The sequence below is a fragment of the Sipha flava genome, unplaced genomic scaffold, assembly GCF_003268045.1.
Source record: "Sipha flava isolate LNK unplaced genomic scaffold, YSA_version1 197_pilon_pilon, whole genome shotgun sequence".
Lineage (NCBI taxonomy): Eukaryota > Metazoa > Arthropoda > Insecta > Hemiptera > Aphididae > Sipha > Sipha flava.
In genome coordinates this window covers 229312-255989 of record NW_020272774.1, presented here as the reverse complement: position 1 = coordinate 255989, position 26678 = coordinate 229312, and the positions used below count along the sequence as shown (strand labels likewise).

The 26678-nt window shown below is 28.0% G+C and overlaps 1 protein-coding gene across 1 annotated transcript in view; it reads left to right on the top strand.

The window, feature by feature from the left end:
* The window catches only part of LOC112681797, a 170916-nt gene that overhangs the window by 118645 nt on the left and 25593 nt on the right, over nt 1-26678 (top strand). The window contains exons 65-70 of the mRNA XM_025552115.1: nt 5354-5410; nt 5719-5766; nt 10267-10326; nt 16866-16910; nt 17010-17066; nt 18632-18676. Of these exons, the coding sequence (XP_025407900.1) occupies nt 5354-5410; nt 5719-5766; nt 10267-10326; nt 16866-16910; nt 17010-17066; nt 18632-18676 (312 nt within the window). The remainder of the gene's footprint in view (nt 1-5353; nt 5411-5718; nt 5767-10266; nt 10327-16865; nt 16911-17009; nt 17067-18631; nt 18677-26678) is intronic.

Below are 26678 nucleotides of genomic sequence, written 5' to 3'. Positions count from 1 at the left end.
TGATCATGGCATCGACTGTTACATATCATATTGTTTTTAAAACAAACATATCTACTTGATTGGCAAGGAGTTTTTACCTTACATGAATAAGACAAAAATCCTTTTCCTCCTGAAATTTTTTTAATCATTTCTCGTACCTAAAATTCAACATTTTTATCAACTTGGTCAGTAGTGAGCAGGGACAGGAACCGAAAATAACCGGTCCTGGAATCGGAACCTTTTAAATAAAACGAACCGATACCGGAACCGAAAATTTTATTTTGATAAATGAAGTACCGGAACCTAACTGGAATTTTTAAAATATAAAGGTTCTTTTTGGTTCTGAAATTAAATAGTTTTATTTAGCAAAAATTATTTGTATTTACTACTTTGTTTATAAATAATCATGGATCCATTCTCATTATATTTATACCCAGAATTATACAAAATTCTTATTCTTATTCTTTACATATTTAAAATTATATTTTTGAAGTGTTTATTACGTGTATATTTATCACAAAATAATATTATACAAAAATGTTTTTCTCGGTATATAACATAATTAGAATCAATATTATCTTCCAAATAAAACGATGATAGACATACTATCCGCTATTGTAAATTGTAGTTCATAGTTTATTAACGATTGACGAGTATTGTAAATATTATTAACTACTGTTTCTATTATTCATAATTTAATTATTTTTAATATATTTACTGTATCAAATTTTTAATTTAAAATTGTGTTTTCTTCTAAATTCTGATACATAATTATTTAGTTTAACCATTTATAACAGTATTAGGTACTGTTTTGCGTATTTTATAGGGGGTAATGTTGATTGTCAGTAATATATATTAAAATAATTTTTCGTTTACTAGGTACTATACTACACTAACAAGTGGACGATGGTATATTATAGTATATTCACTATTATTTTTTTCATTGATAAGAAATAATATTATATTTTACTGATAACAGAAACCGGTACCGAAATTATCTGGAACCGGTACCTTTATTAATTTTCATCATAGAACTGGAACCGAACCGTAACAGTTATTCTATTTTCTGAGAACCAGTACCAGAACCGATACCGATAAATTCAAACGGTTCCAGTCGCTGGTAGTAAGATATTGAGTTGTTGATTTTTTCAAACATTCACTACTAAACTATCCTTTAATTAAATCATATTTTGTTTTCAGTTTATGTAATCCTTTTTTTTTTTGTTCCGTGATCATACAAATTATGTTTGGAGGATTTGTAGATCCCTTATGAACTTTTAGCACTCCAAATATAACACATTGATTAATATCAAAATCGTCAGTTATTCTGTTGTTTCTCTGTTAAAAATAAATTTAAATTAAGATATAAAAAGTAAAAAAGTAATATAACTGTATTCTATTATCTACCTTAATCATTTTTTTTGCAGCTTTAATTTGACCTTCATGTTCAAGTTCACGTTGAATTTGTATTTTTTTACTTGAATCGCATAATTGGCAAATATTTTCATTATTTTCAGCAATCTCCGATAGAAGTAAATTCACTTCAACTTTACAAATGCTGCAGGCAGTTGAGCGTTTTTAAATTTCCTTTATATGAGATATACATATGTTTAAGATCATCTTCAAATCAGTCGGCAAATTTGATGTACTAAGTCGAATTTCTGGGACATTTCCAAATAAAATGTTATAATGACTACGTCCAATTGTTCGGTGAAATGAACTATTTTTTTGGAATTGAACAAAATTTATTCCAATGCTCCACTTTTTAGATTTATTATCAGCCATATGCATAGTAGAGATGGGCAAAAATATCGATGTTTTAGGTCGATATATCGATGTCTCAACAAAGATGATTTGTTTTCGATTAATAAATTATACATCGATGTTTATGTTTGAAAAGTTCTAATTTTTTTTTGTATTATTTTTTTATGTAGTACTTATACAAAAATTGTTATACAATTATAACCAGGACTCGTAAGTTCATGCACTAAAAAACGCATAAATAAGCATGTAATAATGCACTTATTTGATCAAATATGTATTAAAAATCCTTAACTATGCACAAAAAAAAAACTTTTAGGATTTTTTAAAACAATAAGAATTATCTTTATTTATGTTTTTAAAAGTTATATTTTTTCTTATGTTACATTTTATTAAAATTATAATTAATGAATACACGTTGCGACGAAAATAGATAGATTGCAACGGACACGTCAATAAAAGAAGAGTGCCAGTGGTGCGCAATAACATCGTTTTCGTGGTACTGTTTTTAACTTATAAAATTTATTGTCATTAAAAAATAAAAATATTGATAAAATACTAAGATTTTATAAACAAGTTTGAAAAAATAAAAAGAATGAATTCAAACATTTTTTGACTTTTTTGACAAAAAACGATTTTGCTGAATTTACATACAATAATATGCGCTAATAACTCAAAATAATTCAATTATATGCCAAATATGCTAATACACACAAAATGCAAAAACATGCTCTATTAAACTTTAGATTTTTATTATCATTGTTATGAAACAGATTTTTATCTCAATTACCATATTTTCCGATGTAACAAAGAAAACATGCAAATGCATGAACTTACGAAACTTGATTATAAGTATTTAATATGTTTTTAAAAAAATATAAGGTAAACAATAATATTTTAACTCTTAAATTTATTATTCAATCAAGAAAATGGTATACTGTACAGATAATAAGATGTGCAACAGATTGCAACTCTAGAGGAAAAAAAAATGTTTCGATGTTTTTTCACCGATACATCAAACACATCGATATTTTAAAATCGATGTTCTAACAATTTAGCCCATCCTTAATACATAGCATATCCATGCTCGTATTATGTGTTCTACGTCCTGATTATACCTCTCGATACTTTTCTGGCTTTGAGGGTGTCTACCCTGACTATGCACGATAATACATTCTGGCCAAAGGTCTTTAAGTTCAATGGTTACTGAATTTACAAAGTTGGGGCCATTGTCACTCTGTAATATTTTAGGAGCTCAAAACATCAACAATATGGATAATAACTCATTAGCAACTTCAGTTGCTCTTTTACTTTCTAATGGTCTAAGAATTACACATTTTATCGCATGGTCTTGGTAATTTAGTATCCATTTAAATTTGTCATCTGATACCGATTGAAAATCCACCAGGTCAATTTGTGCTCTTTCATTGAAATTTGCAGTTCTGATGAGTTCTATTATAAGTTTCCTATTCATTGGATTTTCTACAATTACATGTTTCACACGCAATTTTTTCATCATCTGCATTTTGTTTATGTATTAAAAACTATTCTTCTGCAATACTTAATACATCATATTTACATAGTAGATAATTTTTTCGTCGATATTTTTTACCGCTGTTAGAATAAATAATAATAAAAAAGATTACAACTTGTATCAATTATCGAGTAGTTTTTTATGGTTATTTAAACGTGTTAATATTTATATTTGATTTAAATAAGTTAATTTGTATTTAAGTCCAAAATTACTTACGTTTTGATTTTAGCCATTTCTATTTTAGCAATCATCTATATTTGAGAACATTTAGTAAACGTTTTTTTTTTTTTTATTTATTTCAATTTATAATATACATCTAGCTCAGTGGTTCCCAACCGGTGTGCCACGGCACATTGGTGTGCCGCGAGCGCCCTTTAAACGTACCGTGATAAATCTATAAATTGTTTTATAAGCATGTATTTACCAGCTTATCATTGATATTCAATATGAAAACTGATCGAAATAATCGTAGATACACATAATATTATTCATTGTAAGTATGCCCGTCGCGGCCGTCTCGACCGATCGATTGATCGATTGTATTAACATATTTCACAATAAACAACCCTCTAATAGAGTATACTGTAAATAGTATACATGCATGTATATATATAAATTATGTTTCACATAATTTATGAATTAATGTGCCGCGAAAATTTTGTTGGAGATGAAGTGTGCCGCATTGTTAAAAAGGTTGAAAACCACTGATCTAGCTTTTCATAAAATACGTTCCTTTCTTCCATTTTTATTTAAAATTCCTGTATAAAATATTAAATACACGTACAAACTGCAAGCACAATACCTAGTACATGTGTTAAACACTAACACTCACTAAATGTTATGTGTTGAACAACTTAGGAGTTGGTTACATAGGTATTCGCCAACGGTCATCCGATGTGGAAACATTCATTTGATATAGGATATGGAATTACCAAAAATAAATTTTATATCACTCTCATATAATATAGATCACGGATAAAACATTATTATCTTTATTGATATTGAAAAGTATGGTGTGTAAGCTATTTATTGCTAAATAACATAACAATTTTGTTTTATAATAATTACACAAAGTGCACAATACGAATATAAGTATTATATTTGAAATATTTTCGATTGAAAAACATGTGAAACTTAATATTTTGTATGTTTCTATACATATTACTACAATTGACCACATAACATATTTTTTTACTTTTACTCGTTTTTAAATAATATTAGGTCAACAACAAATAAAACACAACTACCAACTACACAAGACGTGACAACTGACAAATCAGATATCAGAAGTCACTTTAAATTTCAATCAACTGATTACTGAATGAACAACATACTTGTACATTATTATCATTGCCATGTTTTTATAACATAATAACTGTCATACATTTAATCTTGCTCTGGGGGAGGGTTAACAAAAATAATCGTTATCTTTTTTTTTTTCGTTGCACAGATAAATAACTGCTATAAATAGATATTATTTTATACAAATTTTTTACCAATTTAAAGCTTACTTTTACATTACAGTGGGTCAATAACTATTGGAATATAAAAACAGCATAGTTAACAAAACTTTTCAAACACCTATCAATATAATTATTTAATTATTATAATATTTGTATATTTGTATACTTTAAGTTCAAAGCGAAATAATGAAACTACAAATATATACATGTCATCAATAATAAAACAATTTTTTTTGGCCCTGGGTGGGTTTGAACACGGAACCCCTCTCCCCACTTCCATCCGTATGTACGTTACTGGACATTGGTACGTGGTAATAACTAATAAGTATGATTAAACGCTGTAAATTTTTTAAGTAAACAGTCTTATTTATTTTTATATAACGAATACAACTGTAAAATCAAAATTCAAAAATCAAAAGAACTTAATGAATTATGGCCATTATTTTGCATGACCGCCAAGCAATAGTGTATAGGAGTATCCTCTAAGTAACGTCGACATTTTCACCTAGGAGTTCTAATAAATAACCTAACCTTGCAAACCGTCTATATATTTATCTGAATAAAATATTTGTTTCAGTCACATATTTAATAAATGTATAACTATTTTTATTTTTAGCTATCCCGAGAATCTCACAAAGTTATAATGATTATTATAAAAATGTAATAGATAAGGGTAATTTCATTTTTAAAACAATCATTTTTAGTTGAAGTTTAAAATATATATATATAACGAATTAAATTAGTTATCTGAATAATTTATAAAACATTTTCATCCATGCAACTATTGAGTTATACTTATGAATAATGAATTGTGATGTTTATTTAATTGTTGCAACCTATAAGTTGAATGATATTTTACAATAAAATATTAATTATTATAAAATATTATTTACATCCAATACGGTCTATCCAATTTATCCGGTTACAATTATTCATATTATAAGATAGAAGATCTAATAATGGCTTATATTTATTTTTTAGGCTTCATTTTAATGCTCAATAAAAACCAATCTGAAGCAGTAAAAGATGGTAAATTTACTAACTGAAATAAAATTTAAAGTATTCTTAAATTAAACTGAAATAAAACTTTAATTTAAGAATACTTTTTTTTAATCAATTTTAACATTTTCATACTCCATAATATTCTTATAATATCATTACATATTATTACACCATCGATAGAGGCAGTGGCGTATTTTGGGTGATTTATCGGTGGGTGTCCAACTATTATTAAACCTCATAAATAACAGTTTTAGAATTATTAACTGTTGTAGAAATACATAGAACCTATTTTTTAACATATTTTTTATGTTAGGAATTGACAGAAGTCTTACAATTGAAACACGTGGAAGTGGTATAATAGACAAGTTGTAGGTTATTACTTAATACTGCAGATTACTAATATTTATTAAAAAAATTACCTTGAAATATTAACAGTTTTTAAACTAAATTAAATCTATAGACCTATAGTAAAAAATCTAAGCGCCTCTTCTTTAAACTTAGTTCGTCGATCACTTCATTGACATCAATTCCAACTTCTCTGTGGATAGCTAGCATAGCTACACCATTTAACTGCCCCTATATTTTTTTAAAAAAAAAAAAAAAAACTTCAAAACTCATAATTATAATAAAAGAATAAATTAACCAATGTTGATTTACTTGTGACATTGTATTTTGCAAGTATGTCTTTATTCTTTTCAAGTTTGAAAACGACATCTCACTAGATGCAATTGATACTGGTAAAGTTGCAAAAATCTGTAGCAGTTTAAATACACTTGGATAAACTTGTCTATTGTATAAAAATATTGCTTCCATGGCATTTCTTGGTATATTTGATGATCTAATATTTTCTAAACGTCTTTGCCATAACTTGAACTCAGCCAATAACACAGATTCTTCACATTCATTTAAGTCAACCATGTACTTTTGTGCCAGGCGTAAGAAGTGAGCTTCATTTTCGTCTGTTGAAATTAATGACTCTAAGACCAATAATAACATTTTTTGACTCACAAACCTTGAATTTAGTTGATCTATAAATGTATCTAAGTAAAGAATAAAAAAAAGCAATTCGAAAATATGATTCTGGCGAATTTGTTTCTATATTTACTCTTTTCGTTTGTCTTCCTGTAATACGTGGTATGGAAATATTTATATCTAGTTTATTTGCTAAGATCAATGCATTTTCAAAAATTGTATGAAATTCAGACTCGGCATATGATCTTATAGATTGAAGTTTTTTTTATTGCATCTTCCGCAAGATCCATAGCTTCGGCTAGATCAATATTTATTCTTTGAAGTTGTTTTGAAAGAGGTAGTCCATAACTAAATACTTTATTCACAATAAGTAAGCAAATAATAAAATCTCCTTTCAGTATTGATGTTCGTAAATTGCTTGTTTGTGATGATGTTTCAGTGTCATTCCACTTCGAAATTATAAATAACGATTCAATTACGTAATCGAAAAGCTCAAGAAAATCATTGACAGCATAAAAACGTTCAACCCATATAGTTGCACATAATATTTTTAATATTTTTCTTATAATACATTCTTGACTTTCTTTGGTTTCATTTTTCAACACATCTTTCCGCTTCGGGTATATGAAAAAATCTCAAACTTTAGATATTGTTCCTAAACAATTTCGTATTTCTTGTATAGAACATGAATAAGAAACAACAAGGTTTAAAACATGAGCAGCACAACGAACATACGTCGCAAGTGGGTAGCTTTGGTGAATAATGGCTTGAACTCCTTTAAATTGACCAACCATAGATGCACATCCATCGTAACCCTGCCCTCTTAGGTACTTCGTTTCTATACCAAACGAATGTAAATTTTGTATAATAATATCGGCTAAACCTTTTCCAGTAGTATCTGTCGTAGGCACAAACTGAAGAAATTCTTCCTTGATAATCATATTTTCAACATCTAAGTAGCTTGCACATAAAGATACTTGTTCGATTCCACTAATGTCGGCCGTTTCATCAATAAGTATTGTAAAACATCTTTGGGAATTTATGTTTGTTACAATTTTTTTTTAAATAATTTTATTGCAGGATTCAATAATTTCATTTTGAAGTGTTGCACTTGTATATTTTATTTTTCCTTCAGCTTTCAAAAATGATTTCAAATGGTCATCTCCTTGGGCTTCATATCATAATATTTCTCTAAAATTTCCCTGGTTTTGGATTAACTTGACATTTTCTTGTTCAACAATAAGTTTCTCGGAATCTCGATGTCCTCTGAGCGGAATATTTTGTCTACCACATAACCCCGAAAAAATAAGGACCCCCATGGACTCTACCACGATCTCTATACAACTTGGAAACGAACAAGTTCGAATATCATCACTATATAAAAGCCCAAATGTACCAATCTCAAATATCGACTTAGAAACACTGACCAACCATGGAGGCCTATTCATAGCGGCCGATGACCTCAACGCAAAGCATCCATCCTGGAATTGCCGCACCACAAACTAGTCAGGCAGAACGCTCCACCGTCATATGGAAGCATCAAATTCCTAGACTATTTGTGCAACCGAGTCCCCAAATCACCACTCATATAATCCATTACATAGACCTTAAGTCCTGGACATCGCACTAGTAAACCTCTTTCACAGTGAATATACTCTAATAAACTACAATGAACACAACCCAATAGTAATGAACATCAGCGACTCTCCTATAACATCAAGACCACCACCAAAATATTTGAAAAAGAGATACTACTAACTCTAGCAAACCTGAATAGTAACTTAACAGATATCGGCTAGTGTTAGGAGTATGGCTAAACTCAAGTTTATCCGCGTAATCGCAAGTTTAGCCACTGCATTTTGGCTAATATCTAAATTTCGGACTTTATCCACCAACATTTAACATTATCCAGATGCATATGGCTGTTGTCTAAATAACATTACCCATACAAATAATTAAATCATTGAAGTTATACAAAAATTCTTTCATTTTTTCTCTTATTCAATAATATTTAATAATATCATAGATTATGGAATAATTTAATAATAATAAAGTACAATTATTATTAAGAATTATTTAGTCAATGATAAGATGTACCTATTTTTTATTAAATAGATTTACGGCTACTTTTCATGACAATGGTTATGTAATTCATGGGTAGCATGACTATTTTTACTCAATAGTCAGAAGACGGTTGAATACTTTTCCTGAGAACGGTGGAACCCCTATTAATAGTTAACACCGAGATAAATATTATGTTCTTATCTAAAAATTCTTCGAAGTTTTTATTTTTATATTTTTTTAAATTCCATGAACTTATTATCGAATGCTATATTTTATAAAAATAATTTTCTGGTCTTGAAAATCAAAATTGACTTAATTGGAATACCTAAACGAAAAAATAGTACGTTAATTTCAAATTAATTTGTAAGGAAATGAATTAAGATAATAAGTTAAGTTAATTTATTAGTAGTGCAATAAGTTAACTTTTAACTTATTAACTGCCAGGCTTGATAACAATATATACCTAGAAAGTACTACAAGCTGGTATCTTAACTACTTACAAATTTGAGTCGGTAATTACGGTAGATTATTACAGACTTTCTCTATCATATATTCTATACGAATTTTGCAATCAATATCAATTTTAAAATAATATCTAAATGCACACAACTGTGTACAATATTTATATTATTGAAAATATTTTACTTATCACGTCCATGGCTCACCTCTATACAACTACCCAACATATCAATATTTATTAAAAATTTAAATTTAAAAATATTGTATTATTATTGTAAATAGTTTTAAATTTTTAATTTACCTATGGCTAATGTTATTTAGTCATTAGCCGATAACGGTTAGATAATGTTGGTTTTATTGGCTAGTGTTAAAATTATCCATTTGTTTTTGGTGACTGAAGTCAAACATTTAGACATTAGCCAAAAAAATTATTTAAACTTAAGATTAGCCGGCTAGTCTTAATATTAGCCGTCCTTCGGACACTAGCCATAACATATATTTATATAAAAATCCGGGTGCAGTAGCTCCGGTACACCGTTTCAATTATATCAAAAAATGATATTTACTTATTTACTGTTTGTTCACAGAATAGGTATTTAACAATTTTATCTATTATTAATATTTATTTTTTTTATTTTTTTGTTATATAATTTACTAACAACCGTAATTATATTTATAATGTGCATAGTAACTATTAATTAAAGAATATAATATATTATAATCTACATTTTTAATTGCAATGGATTAGATTTTATAACATGTGCTTAGAAAATTATAATTGCTGAACTGATTTTTTATATCTTAAATATTATTATTAATTATTGTATTAAAGTCTGAAATCATTAATATTATATAAAAATCATTGATTTGAAAATTTTATTGTTAAATTACATCTGATATTTGACATTAATTGATATAATTTCCGTTTACCAAATTAAAAACATTTTTTTAATTTTTTTTATCTTACATCTGAAAAGACGGTTAATTAACAATATATAATTACATGAACAATAATATTTATCTTTTTTGCAGTTTTCTATCCGAGAATGACTGAAGATTATAATGAATACAATAACAGACTGAATATATTAGGTAAATAATATAGATATATACCTATCAAATATATGTTAAAATGTTTCCTTTCTACATTTAATTGTTTATAGAAATATGTAAGATAAATGTTAAATATTTTTATTACAATACTACGTAGACAATTCATTTTTCAAATTCAAACGTTGATAAAATATTATAAGATAATATATCTAATACATATATAATGTAGCTTATATTATAAGATACATCTTTATTATTGTGTTAACATAAAATTTTAGTAATACTACGAGTAGCTGACCCGACAAACGTTGTTTTGTCATATAAATTATTTCTAGAGAATATTTTGCTAGAAAAAAATAACTAATTTAATATAGGTGTGTAAGGATATGGTATATAAATGGAAGAGGTATGGAGTACTGTGAATGGTGACGAAATATATAAATGAAAAAACATCAAATATTTATTTTTTCAATAATTTATTAAAATTGATCCTTTAAAATGATATATATCGCTAATTATGACAATATTAGTAAAAAAAACAATATCAATCCCTTAATATAGCAGAGTTTACAATATTTTTTGCTCACGCAAACAAATTAGATGGTTTGCCCATTCGAGAGCACGCTATTTACCTATAATTGTCCGCAGGGTCGGCGAGAGGGTAGGGCAGGGGGGACTAGAACCCCGGGAACCTACACGTCCGAGAGGACCCGTCGTTTCGGTCTTGTATACAATGTTTTTGTTGTACCAAAGCATGTACAAGTGGTTTTAGTGCGTCTTAATCAAACAACTGCATAAGGAAGAGGGTTTGAAATCCCCGCAGCCCCGGGAGGAGCGTCTAAACACAGGAATGCACCTTAAGCGTTCTGCGCATGTGCGTAATTTATTTACCACTATCATAATGTTAGACTGTTACATAGAGTTACTCAGTGGCGCCCAGACAGGTTACCAAGGGGTGCAATTGCATGTGCTCTCGTCCGGGGTGTATATATGAGTGGTTTGTTGGGTATATAACTGGACAATTTGGATACCAAATATTATGGAATTTGGTAAGCAAATAACATTATTATAATAACACAAACATTATACCTATACGGCACTGGGTGTAGACATCTTAATTTTAATTAATTATAATAAATTTTAATTTCTTAAATTTATAGATGTTTTAAGAGTTAATTACAGTTTCAGACAACAATTTAAAGGAACGCTTTTTTTTTAAAAAATAAAAAAATTGGTCGGTGGGCGGGTAACTTTTTTTAGTTGTATGTGTTCTCAAAATACTTCTGTGCGCCACTGGAGTTATTCTATGGGCTGTTATCAATACATTATATCAAATAAAATACAATAATAGTATGAGTTATGAATCAAACTATTCAAAATTTAACTACATACTTCCTATGTAAATAATATATTGTCATTTTATTTTAGTTGTTAAATAATAATATACAGTTTCGCTATAATTTTTTTTTTTGATTAGTATATTATTCAGATATTTAGTTTCAACTCTAGTGTAATGTACTAAGTATACATTATATTTTTTCATACGTATTTTATAGTTACTACGTAATTACAATTTACAATTATAACCATAAATAAATTAATAGAACTTAATATGAACTACGTGCGAATAGCAAAATCTCGAATAGGAAAAAGTTGCGATACAGCATTAGCAATCAAATGTATCCAGCCATCCAGTATATACACTCCGCTTGTATTTGTAACTATCATTTACTTTGTCTATGTTGATGTTAAATAAAATATCAGTAATACCGTAATAAGTATTCTTAATAAAGTTATTAATCTAACTTTAAAATCCTTACATCCTAATATTGTGTAACCGTGTTGGACTCACAACTCGGCATACTATACTAGTTGGTTTTGATAATTCATACTTGTATTTACTATTAAGATGATGCAATTTATATAGATATTAGATAATATTGAATTTCTATGTTTAAGATGTTTGTGAATTGTATTGATAATACTCAATAAAACAAAATAAAATAGCCTTTGTATAATACATTTTGATAAAGTCTGATTTATGAAATGTTCAAATAGGTAATTGGGTAAATGTAGATATAAATAAACATTATTAAAAGTCATCTCAATATATTAGATAGCTATTGCTGTTTTGATTTTTTTTTTTCAAATGTATTTGGTATGTAAAATGATTTATTTACTGAAATGGTCGAAGCACAAAAATGTGTAAAATACGTAAGTAGTTACATAGTATATTCAAATTTTGAATAGTTTGATTCAAAACTCATATTATCATAATAATATTATCTTATTATAGTGATTTGATACAATATATTGATAACAGCCTAACATTATGATAGTGGTGAATAAATTACGTACATGCACAGAATGCATAAGGTGCATTCCTCTGTTTAGACGCTCCTGTCCCGGGGCCCTCAGAAGTTCTTGCCGGCCATGATTGTCCGTGTGAAAAACATGATGTGCTCAAATCTAAGCCACAGACAGACATTGTTTAGCCTTGAGACTTATTGCTAGTCATTTCAAATGCCAATCTAATTGGAAATTGAAGGCGTTTAAATTGAATTGACACATTTATAAGTATAATAAGGATTCGCGGTAATAATATATTTTCACCTCGGCATTTGCCATTTAAAATTATGGCTTCGATAAAATTTTTCTTTACATTTTTTAATGATTAATCGCGTGCCGTTGCACTACCGTCCTGGGTTCAAAATAACAAACGAAGCAAAATAACCGGAGATCCAACATTCAGTTGTAAATTATGCAGTGGCATGCATGGTAAATCCAATGAGTTTAAAAACTCTGTTGAATAATTTACAGCTTCAATAGCATCGCAAACTATATCAATAGATTTGTATGAAAACAAGTCTCCTGGTAACAAATGTTGTATCTTGAGATTCAATTCGTTGACGTTCACATTTTTTGCTGCTAAAATTGCTTTTTCTGCCAGCCACTTATGATTTGTGTATTGTCTGTGTACATTGGGAAATAACTGGTCAAGGAGAGCATCTTGCGAATCGATGATTGTGCAAAAATCGGTCGGTAATTTTATACATCCCGTTTCATCTGTAGTAACTTTCCCATCACCAATATCTAACAATTGTTTTAAGAATCTTCCGCACAAAGATTTTTTTTGATTTTATCGCAAGTATCGTAATCGTTCGCTCTCTATCTAAACATACATGTCAATCATGATTTGTAGAAAAAGCTCACGACATCTACGATAGATGTAATATCATAGCTAATAACGTTGTCCTAATCGCATCTAATCATCAACCGATATGCATAATAATCCTTCGAACTAAATTATTTGTTTGTCATGACACTTGTTGCGGGATCTTGTTGTTTAATATTTTTTTTATACCAATTCCGTCCCTATTAAAAAAAAAGGTATATCCCGTCCTTAATAATTTTTATAATTTAGTCTTAATAATTTTTATTATTATTTTTGTTATAAAATGCATTAAAAAAAATATAAGTATTCATATTATTTACATTTTCATAAATTATTTTTAAAACATATAAACATCATATTTTAAGCTTTTAAGAACCTAAAAACCTGATCTTTGATTATTATAAAAACTTAATTATTACAAATTTAGTTTTCTTACCAATTTTTATATATGCTTTACATTATTTTTGAATACACTTCCATTGTTCAATAATGTTGCTTAATTATTTGTGAAAACAAAATTAAAATTTATTTTTAATAATTGAAATTTTACCTTTTTCACTATATATATATTGTTTACTATTCATTTATATATATATATATTAAATGGCACGGACATGCACAAATGACGACTGAAAAGTTTATTTGGTTCAATATCTGAAATAATATTATTATTTCATTATATTATCTATATCATTATTATTATTTATTATTTATTCGATTTGACACGGGACGGAATTGGTATATGTATTTAAAAAACCCGGGACGGAACTAATATATTATTAAATTACATTTTATTTTTGTGGCGGTACTCGGATCCAGCCTAATATGTATGCCATACCCGTCATTTAACACCAAAAATAAAATTAATAGCTTTTAAATAGTTTTTAGTAGTTTTTTAATACTTTTTTAGGTATATTTCTACTTTACGGGGCACCCAAAATTTCGGATATTTTTTAAGTCAACTTATGTATTTTTAACGCTGAAAACGATGGTATTAAGGAAAATTGACGCAGACAATTAATTTGGAAGTTACAGCCTATTGAAATTTGATAGTTTTGGTTAAATAATTTTTTTTTTCATTTAATTTGGTTGTCGTCGTGGTAACGCGGCATCACCTAATATGAGAAGGATTGCGGTTCAAATCCGTAGCGGTATTAATAATGTTTTTTGCACTTTTTTTTTTTAAAGAGATATTTTCGTTTTAAATATCCAAGCGAGCGTAGCGAGCGAGTTACCTAATTTGGAGTTCCGGTACACCCGAAATATGATTCTGGGTTTTACTCACGTAGCGAGGTTTTAGGTTCACATACAGAGTATAATCCCACCTACAACAGTATCAAGGTTTGTACAAAAAATAGGTTAGGTTTAGACTATAATTCCTCTTGGGGCGAAGACTCATCCTCCCGAAAAGTGCCACACAGTGGCACTCAAGTTTGTGAGTGGAGCCGACAAGGTAACGAGCAAAATCCTAAAATTTTTAAAATTAAAGTTCCGATTTTTCGAAAAAAAAATGCAAAAATTTTCATTACGATAAGAGATTAAAACCAGATACATAATTATCCTTAAAAAAAAAAGTGCGAAAATTTGTTTAACCTGTATGGGGGTCGAAACCCTGTTTCGTGAATTAATAAGTCAGTGCTGCTACAATTTCGCAACGCTTTTAAATCATAGATAATCGCAATGCAATGATATTTTTTTATATTTTAAGTATTTAAGAATTTTATTAAGTTAGATAAAATTAAATTATAAACTTTAATTAACTATAAATTTAAAACTAAGTTCTTGGCCAAATTCTAATTTCAACATCATTTTTTTCACCCAAAATATGACTTAGTCCTCCAAAAAAATTGCCAAATTTTAGGGTGCCCCGTAAACTAGAAATGTTCCATTTTTTAATAGTATAATTTATAATTCCTTTTCAATTACACAATTATCGACCCGGTCAAAAATTATTAAATTAAACTACGATATATTAAACAATAGCACTTAGAAGTATAAAAAATAGATAAAAACCTATTCGCAGACCTATTAAATGTATATGTTACCAGCAATATGGATAATCCGATATTTTGGAAAATGCCAAAAATCACTTGGCAATACGAGCTTTACTTAAGTATTATGTGTAATGCCAATCGTGCAGTAGGCAATATGAAGAAAACTAATAAAATTGGACATCCCCTATTACCAACGACTTTACATATCCTTTATCATAAATCTTTATTGCGTTAAATCGTAAACGCAGATTTAACGCAATAAAGATTAATATTCTTTTACTACTTACTATAATTATAGTTCTGAAGTATAATATTGAACGTACTTATAATTTTATTACAATATTGTAATTTTTTTTGTTATTTTCATGTCTCGTTTTGGTGTTTCAACTATGCATACGATTTATATGAAGTCAAATTGTTATAACAATTTTTTTTTAAAAATGTAGCCACTAATACTAGTTTTTTATCTGATGAACAGTATAATGAGTTGATAAAAATTGAATCCACAAGAATTGGCTAAGGATTTTTAAAATGTGTTTGTAAGTCCAAGTGTCAAAATAAAAAGTGTATTTGCCTTAAAAATAATATTTTGTGAACTTAAAAATGTCACTTTTTTACAACATGTTATAAAAAGTAAACAGTAGTATTAGTAAAATATTTATATATTAGTAAAAATATTATAATAGATATAAATTAAATGTTATCCGTAATATGAGTTTTATTGTATAATAATTATAATAATCTTAATGTAATATAACATATAATAAAATGTTTTGTACTTTGCCTAAAAAAAAAAAATGGCATTTTGTATAATGCCTTGGTATTTTATAAAATACCTAGATTATATGTAAAATAATAATGAAAATCATATGTTTTATTTACATTGCCTAAAATGGGTCGACGATTTACATAATGCCAAGGCATTTTGCAAAATACCTGAATTATCCATATTTCCAGTAACATATATACAAAATTTCATTAAAATCGGTTAAGCCGTTTTGGATGAGTATGGTAACAAATACTGTGACACGAGATTTTTATATATATAAATAAATATTTTAACAGTATATTACATTAAAATTTCATAATTCCAAACAAAAAATGGACCTCGTTAAAATATTCATTAAGAATTATTTTAGGCAAGTTCTCAAAAATTGAATAAGCTTGACCTTTTTAGAGATTGAAAATACTACATAAAAAAGGTAGCTTTCGCAGAAAAAAATTAGGTTTATTGATAAACAGTCTTCAAATTTTCAATTTTTTAAGCGAAAAATGTATTCAACGATCTCAGGTATAGAAAAAATGATTTTTATATGTCACAGGTACATACATTTATTTCTTTAATATTTTTACTGTATTTACCGGTCCGTTAAAAAATATTGGGGCTTATGTTTTATTTATAATTGTAGGAATGAATATCATAAAAGAAGAGGATTACAAATTGTACAAACAAAGTAAGACTGTTATTTTTACTACCGGAATATTTAAAACAACAAAATATTACCTAATTACTAATATATTAAAAAGTGTAACTTACATATTTATAATTTTAGCTTATCCCAAATTTTTTGAAAATACTTATGAAACATACCTCAAACGATTTTCTCAAGGTATGCATTACTTTTTTATTTAATTTTCCATGAATTGAAAACAAAACCAGATCATATTTGCTTAGTCTTATGTGTTTTCATCTTACTATACATGATCCAAATGTAACAAGACTATTAATTATTATATATATTAATTTATAATATATTAATTATAATATATTCTGCACCTAAATGTCTTTACTTACAATATTTGAGTTTCAAGCAAACCTGGACATTATTGAGTTAATAAGTTAAAAGTTAAATTAAAAGTTAAGTTATACTAACTTATTAACTTAAGTTATTTCCTTAGAAATTAACTTGAAATTAACGTATTATTTTTTTGTTTATCACAATTAAGTTAATTTTGATTTTCTAGACTAGAAAAGTATTTCTGTAAACTATCGCATTCGATAATAAGTTCATGGAATTGAGAAAAATTTAAAAATAAAAATTTCAAAGAATTTTTAGATGAGATCATAATATTTATCTCGGTATTAACTATTGATAGGGGTCCCACCGTTCTCGGGAAAAGTATTCAACCGTCTTCAGACTACTGAATAAAAAAAGTAATGCCACCCATATATTAGCTGATCAACATTTTGAGATGACTCTTGTATTGAGATTCAATAGATATTTTGATTAACCTGTCCATTATATTTTTTTTATTTAGATTTTAATAAAATGGAATAATATTATATACTTATTTTAATGTTTGGTATCAACTGTATACATTTATTGCCTGTACAATTTTATAGATTTTTTCTGCGTTTTCATTATCGTTAATGTTAAATAAGATAATATCTATATATATATCAGCAATTAATTTAAATACTTATTTTTTATAACTAACTTAACTTACTAATTGAAGTTAAGTTATAGATATTTTTTTGTAATTTTCAACTTAATTGATGAATTCTCATGTGCATTAACTTAATTGTTAACTTAACTGAACATGAACTCAATTAACTTAACTGAGTTAAAAAATATCATTAACTTGTCTATGCTTGACGTAATATATGCCCATATCTAGAATTAGGACGTATTTTAAGTAATTTTCAATATTTCCATTACACTTCAATATTATTGTCTACCTGAGGAATATAGAGTAAAAATTAAATCCTATCATTACGATCGTTATGAGAGTGTGTTAATCAGTGGCACGATCACCCAACGCTGGGTAGCATTTAATTATCAATGGGATCACTAATGCCACATACTTTGTATGTTAAAATATGCTTGCTATCTCGTATCAAGTCTGAGATGCGATATTTTTTGACGATGGATAAATTGTTGGCTCATCATTTCTTAATCGATTTTTCCCTCAGTTGTTATTATTATTAAGAAATCTTCTAATCTGTCAAATCAAATTTTAGCTGTTTAAATGTTTGACAAAGTATTATAGTAGTCTTTATATGTTTGGTAAGACTACTGAAATAATTAAATTTTGATTTTTATGTGAAAAAAACATATGTTTAACAAATATCTGTAATATTTACTCAGAAGCGAAAACCTAATATAAAATATTACTATACATATCATTTACATTTATTGCATTTTTTTAATACCATTACGAAATATTATTCCAGAATCTCCCCACTTGAATGAAGAAGAGTTTAATAATTTTTTAAAAAGTAAGCTATTATTATTATTATTATTATTATTCTAACCTACCCATGTTATATATTTTAGTCAATACTAAATAAAATTTTTTTATTTTTTGATACCAATTAATACTAATTTTTATGTTCTAATTAAATTGAATGTATTATAGTAGATAATATTTTGGAAAAGTTGCAGTGGTGTTATATTAATATTTATATTATATCATCATCATAGTATTATAACTTAAATGTCAACTTTCTTTATACCTAGTGTTTATTAAATATTAGCTGCACTTTTATATTATTAATAGTGTTTTATAATTACTTATAAATTGTGTTATAAATTGTGACATATCGCTGAAAATAATCACTGATGTTTAATACTGCTTTTGTATTATAAAGTACATACATATATGATACGTGATCATTTTCTATACATATTGATATATGTAGTATATAAGTACCAATCCTAGTGCACTCTAATCTTTTTCACTTAATACTAATTTGCTGATAAATTTCATATAATTTGCGTTTCACATAATTATTTCAAAATCATTTTGAAATAATAAAATTTTCTTGTTATATTTCAAATAAATTAAAATTTAGATTTCTGGAGTTCCCCAGTATAAAACGATCCCTCAATAATTTCACTGCCAATATCTTTAATTTTATAAGTTACTAGCTGAATTACCCGTCGTTGCCGGGTTTAAGTATATAAATGTATGTAACCTGCCAAGATTAAATTTTGTTAAATCTATTGAAATTTAAATTAATTAAGATTTTTGAAATAATATTTTATACATATTTATTTAGTTTTTAAGATAATAATTATTATCATAACCTATTCGATAAGTTATAGCTTACAACTACCTGAACCTCTCTACAGTTTGGTATTCTGTTGAATACATATAGCATCTCACTTCTCCGAATATTTTACCTTTTGTCAATAAGTTCATGGTCTTTTTGGCTTTTAACCGAAACACTCTTGCAATTATATCATGTCGATCATATGATCTTTGACCGGGAAGTAAGAGCTCTTTTATCTCGTCCCAGCGAGGATTACATGTAAAAGTAATAAAAAGGTCAGGACGACCGTAATGTCTAACGTAGGTCATAGCATCTTGTGTTCTTTCGTGCATGTACCTTGGCCCACCAGTAAAAGTTGACGGGAGTATAACTATTTGGCCTAACTGATTAGCTTCTATGTCTCGTCGTCCAATCGCATCTTTTAAATGAATATAACTATCTGCACGCAATTTGGCTTGGTTGTTTTTGATGTAATTTAGTCTTTCAGTTTCAATTTTGGTGTATTCATCTACCAAATATTGACTGAAAAGAGAACGATAATTAACTAAATAGTTGTCTTCCCCTTCTCTGACCATTATTCTATATGAGTAAAAACTTGATGCAGAGACAGTTTTTTTAAGCGGTAACTTGGTTTTTGGATCGCGTTGTGGTATATTGATTGCATACCCAACATCCCCCCAACAAAACATTAAAGGATACTGCAGTGCGTCGTATGCTCGATGTATCTCACTGATACGGTGAAGTGAGTTACTTCGGTTTTCGAGGATAATGTCTCTTCGATCAAACTACTGATCTACTAACACTAAAGCAACTTCATTTGCCGTTGGTGCATTATACCTGCCTCTATGTTCTTCTGGTGGTTTTTTATGTGCATGTATTACAACTTTAAATGACTCTGAAGGAGGTATTTTATCGATGGTAAATTGTAATGATCAATTGTAAATTATGCGGTGGCATGCTTAGTAAATCCAATGAGTTTAAAAACCCTGTTGGATAATTTACAACTTCAGTAGCATCGCAAACTGTATCTAGATTTGTATGACACCAAGTTTTCTGTTAACAAATTTTGTATCTTGAGATTCAATTCGTTGACCTCCACATTTTTTGCTACTAAAATTGCTCTTTCTGCCAGCCACTTATGATTTGTGTATTGTCTGTGTACACTGGGACATATCTGGTCAATGAGAGCATCTTGCGAATAAATGATTGTGCAGAAATCGTTCGGTAATTTTATACATCCCGTTTCATCTGTAGTAACTTTCCAATCTCCAATATCTAACAATTGTTTTGAGAATCTTTTGCACGCAGCTTTTTTTGATTGAATCGAAATCGAAGTATCGAAATCGTTCGCTATCTATCTTTATATATATTTCGACCATGAATTGTTGACAAAGCTTATGCATCGTAAAATAACTTAGTCCTGATCGCGTCTAATCATCAACCGATATGCATAATAATTTTTTGAACTAACATTCTTATTTGTTTTGGCACCTGTTGCGGGATCTTTTTGTTTAATATTTATGCAATACTCGTAATTTACTACCAAAAATAAAATTAATAATTTTTAAATAGTTTTTAATAGTTTTTTAATAATTTTTTAATAGTTTTATTTAATATTATCGACCTGGTCAAAAAATATTAAACCGATTTCAACCCTTTAAATTCAAAATTTCGAAAAATCCTTTCTTAGCGCACGTCTACATCATAATAGCTATCTGTATGACAAATTTCAGCCCGATCCGTCGAATGGTTTGAGCTGTGCGTTGATAGAAGTCAATCAGCTTACTGTTTTATATATACAGATTGGAGATATGTACACGATTTAATTTATTATTCACAAGTCCAATTAGGGTCATATTTATTAGCAAATGTTTGTTTAAATCTAGGAATTATAATTCTGTCCCAACTTTAAATTTAATTTTCTGTTTCATTTTATTCTCAGAGAATATCCTTCTTAAAACCTCACACTCATTACTCTTTTTACTTCACATAGTCTCATTTCAATAGTTCGATGCGTGTCATTAAAATTATATTCATCCAATAAGAATTGTAAAGTATGTACCCATTTTTTATTGTTTTGTACGTATTCTCATCTTTTTGTTGAGTGTTCTATTAAATCTTTCGATTATTGACGATTTTTCTTCATTTTGAGTATGATACATTTTTCTCACGTATTTTTTTAAAATTTCTTTGAACAGTTTATTTTCAAATTCTAGTCTTTTATTGGTTGAAAAAAACTGAAAGTGTATGGCTTTGTATTTTAGCTTTCTCTTATATTTTTTTCAAAATCTCTGGATACACTTTTCCCGTCTTTCTTTTTAATAGGATAAAACCAAGTAAATTTAGAAAAAGTATCAATTACATTTAACATATAAGAATAATTACCGTTTTCTTTCTCATAGTTTTTCATTATAACAAGATCAGCAGCCCATAGATCATCAATACCATTTGTAAATATTTTTCTTTTCGGAAATCGTTTTCTTACAGATTTGTGAAGTTCTTGAGCTATTGGAAGTTTATCCTTTGTCTTTATTTTTTGGTTGTTTTTATCATTTTCTTCATTTTTAGGAGATTGAATTAATTTACTTTTATTTGCGTTACATTCAATACATTTTGCTGAGATTCTCCATCTGCCATTATTTGTTTGAACTTTTATTGCATCGATATTTTTTGTTCTTTTCTTACATTTGAGGCAATGTGTAATTTATTTTAAATTATCATCCATTTTATAGTAGACAAGTTTAAATTTTATCGAATTTCTCTGATTGGATTATGTTTAATATCGTACAAAAATGTATTACTTGAAACTAGACAAATATAGCAAACAGTACCATCTGCTACATCTCCATCAAAATCAACATTCAAAATGACTGTGTGTCTAGAACCTGATATACTCAGAGGTCGTCTAGTCAGATTTATAACGAATAAAGGTTTAGAGTTCTTAAATTTTTCTAGATTTTTTCTAGATTAGAGGGAGTTCTCGATACGTTCTATAGAAAAAATTTTTGTAGTCTGCCAGCATATCATAAATATTGCCAAGTTTATCGTTTTTTTAAATCGATATTCAACATCTCTTCTGAATATTTTTCTCCGTTTATTTCAAACCAAATATTTCTAACATTACAGTGATCAAAATTATTCGATTCTTTTATTTGAGTACTATTTCTGTTTGTTTGTAAACCTGAAATCCCTAGTAAAGGATCATGGGCATTTCTATACATGTTTGTAATATCAAGAGTACACTTCTTTCCACTTAAATTTCTTACTTCAATACATTTTAGAGTTTTAAAATCCATGAAATAATTATTTTTTTCTGATAATTCAACCAATTAATTTATTAAGAAGGTTTTACTCAGCTATCATATTTTACTACGCAAAATCTTAAAGTCCTCAATAATAATTTTTCCCTCATTTGTCACTGTATTATCAGTATTTATTTCTTTGAATAATGCGTCATGGTCATAATTTTGAGTAAACTCTAATTGAATGTCTCCTTTGTAAATTGATTGTGTTATATCCTCAAAGAAACCTAAACCGAAATCAGACAAATTTCCATAAGCATTAAATTTCCAACCTCCTTGAAATCTCGATTGATATCCCGAGTAGGAGTAACATGATTATTATTTAAAGCATAACCAAAAACCTCCTATAATATTACTTGTTATACCAGGGTTTTCGATTTCATCAAGCAATGTTCAATGTTTTTTCAGTTGGATGTTAGAAAATAGTTTGCTTGGAAAACCATTCTCTAATTTTATGTTGCTACTAAGAGAATAATCATAACTATTAAGTTGTACAACTTTTCCGGAAATGCTAAATTTTGTTGATTTTAGGACTAGAAAACTATCGCTTCCATCTATGAAGAAAGTCGTTATCCGATTAACACTATTAAGGTTAAACACGGAAATCGGGTATTAATTCTTATATTCAGCGCGGGTAATATTATCATCATACTTTTCAAAAATATTTTCCATTTATTATACATTTTTTAATTTTTTTCCTTGTAACAGTATAACAATTTTAAAGATTTTCTCTTTAAAATTAACAACACATTTTTTATAATTTTATTTAAATTCTAAACACGATTGACCACAAATGGGTGGATCATTATAATCTGGGTATATATTCGTTTAATATTAATGGTTTATTTTTCCCTAAATAATTAACAAGATCTGTAGATGAATTAAATTCTCCATATGAGTCAAAGTAAATTTTTAAATCCCCTTCTTTTACTCATGCTACCCAATGTGAGCCTTCCTCATTAGAATCATTTGATTTTAATACACCACTTTCCTTAGTCTTAGGTTTTAGAGGAAGTTTATTTCTCATGGAACACCCTCTAAAATATTTATTTTTTTTCAGTAAATTTTATGATATCAAAATTACTCAATGTTTTTTCCCATATTTTTTAACAAAGAACTTAAAAGATAAGTCTATTTTTTGGTTGTTTTTTTTCTCTCTTCAAACCTGAGCCAATTTGTAATGTTTTAACATTATTAATAATTTTTTTCATTTCCTGGTTGTGTCGTATTGTTTCTCTTTCCATTGCCTTTTTATGTTTAAACTCTGTAAAATTATTGTATATAGTACTTCTTCCTTAAGCTGGAGCAGCAACAGCTGCGATTCCACCGAATAAAAGGGGTAAAAATCCACCTTCTTTTATATGTTTAAATTCCAATTCTAACTGGACTTCTTTATTTTCTTATTTGGCTTTTTTTAGCCTATTTAATTGCGTATTGGTTAAATTAAATGGTTTTTCTTGACCTATATGATATGGTTTTAAGAGGATTGTAACATATTTTTCTGTTCGTAAGCCAAACGAATTTTCCCATTTTTATTACCATTTAAATTAAGTCTCATTTATTATACATTTTTTTTTTTCAAATTAATCCCATCCCTAATTTTCTCTTTGTTTTCATGATGTTTGTTGTGACCCATGCAGTAAATTGTTCACCCAAGGACGTATTTGGATCTAAAACTCTTTCCCAAGCTTTTTGTTCTAAAATCAGCTTTGTATCTAGATTTAGTATCTTTATATTTTTCATAGTAAAGATCGTGTTCTTTCGCTGCTTCATCCAGTTTATCAACAGGTTTCTTATTTTTCTTTAATTTTGAACCAAGACCTAAGTAGTTATAAGTAGGTCACTGCATTTCAAGTATAAATTTACTGTTTAAAATATTATTAACAAGACTTTCCCCTTTAATTAGTTTTTTTGGCAAACATTATACAATTTTGATCAAATACTCAGTACTTCTTGGGGAATCAGTCAATTTTTTCATTTCATTTTTAAAAAAGGATACCATGCCTAGTTTTTCGTTGGGAAAATTATTATTTCCTGCTCTTTCTTCAGCGGATATATAACAACCGATTTATTATTTGGTTTATATATATATATATTCTATAGGATATTCTGTATAATATTTTATGCCTTCTCCAACATGTTCAGATGATTTGGATGATTTTTTTAAATAAATAATTCTTCTAAAATAAATTTAATCAGCTCTGTATATTTTTTACCTCTTCTTAATTATATATTTTGTAGTTCTATCGTTGTTCTATCGTTGCATAACTTTTGAGTAAAATATTTTTGCATGTTTTTAAGTCTTCATCCATGTAAAGATTCTTATATGTTAATTGGTTATCGATTAACAATTTCCACAAGCCATAAGTCCCTTTATAGATTTTATTGTTTAAAACGATATCATTATCTTTAACCTCTCTAACCTCATATTTACCAATCATACATTTGTCTTTTTTTCGTCGTTCCAATACCCAAATATTTTATCACTAGTATTTTTTAAGCTGGGAAGCGATATTACCTATAGATATATTGTTTTTGGTGTTTGTGTTGATTAAGTTTCAAGATCTCTTGTTGGTGTTTGATAACTTGAAATCATTTTCGGTTTGTTTTCTCTATGGATTGGTTACTCTATCAATGTCGATGTTTTTACATGTATCAACTCTTTCTGTGAATCAGCATCTGTTTAGATTATAGCATTTTCTATGTCTTTTAACGCTTTCACTACAGGTTCGAAAGCTTTTTTCTTTCTTCTTTCATTGTTGATTTCTCTTTGATTTGCATTTTTAAAATTATTTTGTATTTTTTCTCTAATTTTTAATACTTTTTTGGTTTTCTCTATTTTTTCCTTTTTGTTTTCAATTGTTTCCTTGTTCTTATCATTGTTTAAATTATTTGGTCTAAGCAATTCACTATCTTGAAGGTTTCCTCTTTTTCTCATTTTTTTTATAATATTATTCTGAATTTTTTCAATATCGCCGTTGTTTACGCGCTATACACGTAGTCTTCTTCTTATTATTATTATTGTTATCATAATTGCAACCACGACGGCGTCGACCTGTCCTTATCTGTGTCCGCCTTCCTAATCTTCCGTCTATGTGAATTTTAATTAGTATGTGTTCGTTGATTATTGTCTTATTTATTTATTCTTATTATCTCTCGTTAATTTTGTATTATCTTTGTTAATAAATTATGCAGATTAGTGAATTATTATACTTATTACATAACGGCCAACGTCCTTTATTATATTACGTATTTTTATATTTTTCTATATATTTTTCTTTTCTTTCTGTCGTTCGCTGTTCGCCACTAAGGCAACACATTGTTTTTATCGATCTTTTTGTCATTCATTAAGGATACAAAACATATATAGTTTTTTTTATTATTTCATTTGCCGTACGCCATTTAGACAACACCTCTTTTTATATACCTATTATATTTTCGTTGTCGCGAACTTTTCTCGCCGCGCCGTCCCGCAATTAATGCGGACATTTATTAGTATCATTATTATTATTATTAGTGAAAAGTCATAATAAATAAAGCAAAACATTACCATAACCAGATCTGCGTTGCGTAAGTTATTTAAATATTATTAGTACGTGTCACCTTTGTTTTGTTCTCTTCGTCGTGTCTCCATTGTGTGAGACCAGTCAATATTTTGGTCATCGTCGAAACACTTCGGTAGTGTCCGCCTTCACCTCTGCGTAAGTCCAGCCACTGGGTGGTGTGTGAGGCCGCCACGGTCTTCGAGAGTTACCAGTTACGATTGCAGTTACCATAGTCGTCACGTATTTTAAGTTGTGATTTGAGTGTTTAGTTAGTAAGGTATTTTTCCGATTTTGTGTGAGCTCTGTGGTCATTGCACCATACCGATCCGACCACAGAGACTCCCCCCCCCCCCCCTTATAACTAAACTCAATATCTCC